The 5,184-nt window shown below is 46.7% G+C and overlaps 1 protein-coding gene across 1 annotated transcript; it reads left to right on the forward strand.

Moving 5' to 3' along the window:
- Positions 1 to 1,925: 1,925 nt before the first annotated feature.
- Positions 1,926 to 4,882, forward strand: LOC125942483 (uncharacterized). Its single transcript, XM_049660676.1, has 5 exons — positions 1,926 to 2,302; positions 2,937 to 3,077; positions 3,530 to 3,592; positions 3,677 to 3,736; positions 4,426 to 4,882. Exons 1-5 carry the CDS (start codon positions 2,101 to 2,103, stop codon positions 4,851 to 4,853), a joined length of 894 nt encoding a protein of 297 aa, XP_049516633.1. The 5' UTR covers positions 1,926 to 2,100; the 3' UTR covers positions 4,854 to 4,882.
- Positions 4,883 to 5,184: the final 302 nt, after the last annotated feature.

Genomic DNA, 5,184 nt, shown 5'->3' on the forward strand with positions numbered 1-5,184 from the left:
GCAAAGCACATGCTGCGCATGTGCAATGTTTCCAACGATGGCTGTTACGCGGCGCTGATAGTGCCGTCGGCCACGCGCTCGCGTGTTCACCCTAACAGTGCTCACCGCTGTACATTAGGCTGGTTGCATGAAATCCAATGTAAAGGACACACCTTGAACTCATGCTTAAATATGGAACGTGAATTATGTATCAAGCGATAAGGCGCGTGAAAACGAACTACAAATGCGCACACATTCGCAACCGCTAATAAATTGTTTTTCTTACCCTCGTCGATCGGGGACCCCACTTCCACTGCAGCAGTGGGAACAGCCGTCCACAGGCAGTCGTGTTTTGGCAGGGTCGGCGTAGGCATTTTCAGCGAAGTGGTCCGAGCAGTGGCGGTAGCCGCTGTACATTTGCTCCCGTGCGAGTCCCTCAAGATCTGCCCTTTGGGCGTAATTCCGCCATACGTCACACCTAGAAAATGAAACAGGTACCACCATGGATATCAATAAACAACACATAAAAGCGACACTAATATATAGAGTGCTAAAAAGCGAGAAAATATGTCACAAATTCAAAAGTGAAGCGAAGCTCGCCCTTAGCGCAGGTAACATGAACTTCTCGTGACACGGAATGTAAGCAGTCGCTCGTACGTAATTATTTTGGGGGCTTCTTTCTTAAACATTCAAATGTGGTAATGTCACCCCAAGGAACTGCTCGTCGGAATGCTCTGAAGCCGAGCCAGTTCGTCGAATAAGCGCGTTCGGCGAACATATATATACTTTGCAAGATTTCTTCGCGAAGAAAAAAAATGCAGGTCCACCGCTAAAAAAACCAATACCGAAGCGAAATTTCCGTTTGAGCGTCAGCTGGCATCAACCGGCTCACCAGAAACTGTCCACAAGTAGCTTTACATGCTTACAACGTTACTGAAAAATGCGCAGTGCCAGGAAAAAGAATGACTGTAAAGCAAGGGCAGAAATGTTTCGGTTCGCTCTGTGGCCGTTTTGATAAGCACAGCACATGATTCTTCGTACCGAAAAAAAGTGTGCTTACCTTTCGTCCGCTGGGAAGCGGAAAAATTTGGCTGCGCTGTTCCTTCCCGAGTTGCGGCACCAAAGAGCAGCACAACACGCCTTGTGTCCTGTGCCTAGTTTCGCCGACATTTTCAGATGTTCGCACTCACAAACACCAAAATTGTCGCTTTCCTGCAATTCTAAAAAGTTTCACACGTGGACAGCGAAAAGGGCTAGAGCAGACGAACGGAATGGCAGCAGACGAGATAAGAGCGAGAGCGCCGCCCTTCGGCGCAACGAAGGCCGAGTCTGGATAAATATATAGGGTGTTAAAAAAACGAAAATGGCCAAGGACATATTTTTTTCAACACATAATTGCATAACTTAACTTTATTCATGCGTAGGTTGGAAAGGTAGGGCCACACATGCAAAAGTTGCTGAATTTTCGCTTCCTACCAAAACAATGGCGGACGCTTTATTTCAGATACCGAAACTAGTCGAAGTGTCCGGCCCCTGCTTGTAATTCGAAAATTACGTCTTCTAAAGGACTGAAAAAAAGGCATTGCACCCACGCATTTGTCTTGAGTGCCTGTTGCGTCCGTCTCTGTGTATGTCGCGTACCGTCGCGTCACCCGAGGCCAAGTTTTGGAAACGCGAAGTCGCTCGTGTATTTGTGCTGCCTAAGTGCAGGAAATAATGCCCGGAAGTTGGGGAACGCTTGGAAATCAGATGTTTTCATATATTTTTGGGATGAGTCGGGTATTTTCTACGCCATGTATGTAAAAGCGAATTGCTTTTGTTTGTAATGCCGCCCATTCACCGCCTTCGCACGTTTCGCCTCGCAGTATTCCTATGTCTAAATACCAAAATGACTCATGCTTGTAACATGCTGTTACGTGCTTGAAAATGTAACATGCTTGTAATCCGCCTTTTGCATGACCCTACAGCGCATGCGCAGAACCCTAGCGGCCAGAGTAACAAACAATTCGTACGGCGTCGTCGACGACCCGGCCGTGTACCCCGCAGTCGTGTTGGAGGCGCGAGCAATAACAAAATCGCAGTTGATAAAAAAAACAACAACAAGAAGGTCCTGTCAGCGCGATGCCGTCAACATGTGCTGCTTATGGGTGTACTTCTCGAGGTGTGCCCGGCAGCAACATCCATTTCTTCCGCTTCCCATCGGTGAAACGTGATCGCCAGCGCCGTGAAGCATGGATCAGGGCTGTGAGGCGCCAAAATGAAGACGGCAGCCCCTGGGAGCCTTCAGGTTCGGCAAGGCTGTGTGAAAAACACTTCGTGAAAGGTGCGTATGCAAACGAACTACGAGCATTTTGCTTGCGACGTCGCTTATGCATTCGAGTAACTGATGCGGCGTCTGCTGCAAGTTATTTTCAGTGCGCGGCGGTGCGGCACTGCCAGTCTTGGCCCGCAGCTGTTGCTTTCGTGTATTAACAGTGATGAAGCTCGCACTACGGCTCTGAGCAGCACGACACAGCTGTGTACCTCTTCTGCTTCAAAGGGACAGTATACGACGGCAAAAAGAGCGAGCTATGGCTCACCAAGTGGCAACGCACGCGCTGCTCCGACGAGCGCGCGCCCCAGCCGGGTCCGCGCGTCGTTCGGCATAACGCACTGTTGTTGATTACTTTGCCCATCAAATATATACCCGTAAATAATCCTTGTAAGTGTGCTTAACCTCGTTCATTCGCCGCTAGAATATACTGAATGCCAAAGAGTGCAAGGCCGGCGCGTGACTGACTTAACGGTTCATTTCTGCCGTTCAGCGAAGAAAAAAAAAATCGCCCTTTATGCGGCAACGTGATTGCCGCGCATTGATTCATAACTCTTGCGGTGTTCGCATATTTCTGGTGAATGTGTACTGTGCACCCTTTGGCTAGTCGCAGTGATGCTACATTCACTGGGGTTATGTTTTGCAGGATCGCCATCCAACTCGCCCAGGCACCCTGATTACGTGCCTTCTCTGTTTGTTTACACCGATGAGTTCAAGAAAAAGGACGCTTTTCATCGCTATGTACGCACGGCAGCGCGTATGAAACAACACAGTGAGCACCGACGAGGTATGTCTTGCGGAGGCGAACGGAGCACGTTATCGTGGCATGCGCTTGCTTGCATGATAAGGAAATGCCAACTATTTGACTGCGGACGCACGAGTGACGCGTCTTCCTACCTAGCATTGGTACGGTATCCTTCTGTCACAGTATTATATGCATTCGTGCAGGCTTTTTCCGGAATGAATTTATCGACGCTTTGTAAGGTGTGGTAATGTGTAGCTCTTTGGCCACTAGTCCACACTCTGTCAATGTAGAAAGGTCGTGCGTCCTTGACAAGCCTTCATTTCTTATTGCTCTTAATTCCATTCACAATAATGACCTGCCTATTAGTCTTTCCGTAAGGTTATCTACGCAGAAATATAGGCATCTCAAACAAGACTATGAGTGCGATTCACTTGAGCTAGTAGTGCCCATTTTTAATTTATGCACTTGAATGATTTGTCTTTTTATAACTTTAGCTGTTTCAGAGAAGCAGGCAGACCTAAAACAGGACTCAATGGCAAATGAGACGTCTTCAAAGTGTGAGTAATCTTTCTGCAAAACTAGGCTACATTACTTTTATACAAGAATACTAACGCAACACAAATGTGACATTATTTCCTCAGGTGATGAAGACTCTGTGGAGATGGAACAGACGGACATGTCAGATTCCGAGAGCACAGCAGGCAAGCACTTGTCATACATAAACCATCTAAAACGTTGCATGATGCACAATAGTCAATGACAGGGCTCAGTGACACCTGTCTGTGAAGGAATCAAGCTTGTAATTTATTTGCAGTGCTTCTTAACCGGGGCACTCTCACACACGGGTGGAGGGCAGCCAACAAGCAGGTTAGGTTATTTAAAAATTGTTGAAACCGAGAACGGGTGAAGAAACAGCCGAACATCATAGTGCTATAATTTGTATTGCTAATTTGTACAGGCCAGTGAGGTCCGCTCTTCGACCTTATACAAACTACCAGTTTATGCTGCACGCTACCTCTGTTGCCATGACATTCAGACTGTTTGTGCGTGTGACGTATGAATGCAGCAAATTCAATGTTGCTGACTATTGGATGTACTTGTTCGTGCCTAGTGCAGTCTAAGGAAACTTTTTGGAGGATAAAGGCACGAAGGGCAGGTGCTTTACGCTTTTTTCTGGGAAAATCATCTCCTGCATGCTTGACTTGTCGCTGACTATTACTGTTTGTGATATTGAAAAGCATACATGACAGCCAACTTTGTTTATGTAGATGGAGACCCTAGAATGCCGACAAGGCGAACATATATAAACCTGCGATTCAAAATAGTAATTTCCAAAGCATGAATAACATTGCACTTATTCTAACCTGCCTTGCATTTGTTGCATGTACAGGTTTCACTACTTCATCACAGGAGTGTGAAGGTGTAGCTGCATTGCTGATGCGTCGCACTACTGCCACAGCTAAGGAGCAACTAGAGAATGTCAGCACAAGCAGTTTCAACGGCCTGCTAGCAGAACATACTGCAATGAAGAAGAGAATTCAAGAGCTCGAAGTCAGATGTAAAAGGCTGCAATCGCAAAGCTTTTCTGTGGACACAATTCATAGTACCGCATTTAAATTTTACACTGGACTTACCAGCAAGCGCAGTTTGATGCTTTGTATGGACACCTCGAAGCGAATGCCCAGAGAATGGCGTACTGGGTTCCCCAAAAGAATGAGCAGCAACAGCAAATTGAAAAAGACAGGCAGCTTTCAAAGCGAGAAGAACTGTTCATGGTTTTGTACAGGCTACGAACGGGAGTTTGTGCAAGGGAAGTAGCCAGGTTGTTTGGCATATCACAATCTAGCCTGAGCCTGCATTTTCTGTAGCTGGATTAACTTTTTAGATAAGGAGCTGTATGCCTTAACACGGATGCCATCTTTAGCTGAAGTACAACGACACATGCCAGAGGCATTTTCAGATTTTCCTAACACGAGAGTGGTTCTGGACTGCACTGAGGTCAGAATTCAGAAGTCCTCAAAGTTAAAAGCACAAAGGCAAACTTTTTCAACCTACAAGCATTTTAATACCTTCAAGGCACTTGTAGGTGTCACACCTGATGGTTATGTATGCTTTGTTCCCGAGATATGGGGCGGTCACGTTAGTGACA

Source organism: Dermacentor silvarum, chromosome 1 (genome assembly GCF_013339745.2).
Source record: "Dermacentor silvarum isolate Dsil-2018 chromosome 1, BIME_Dsil_1.4, whole genome shotgun sequence".
Taxonomy (NCBI): domain Eukaryota; kingdom Metazoa; phylum Arthropoda; class Arachnida; order Ixodida; family Ixodidae; genus Dermacentor; species Dermacentor silvarum.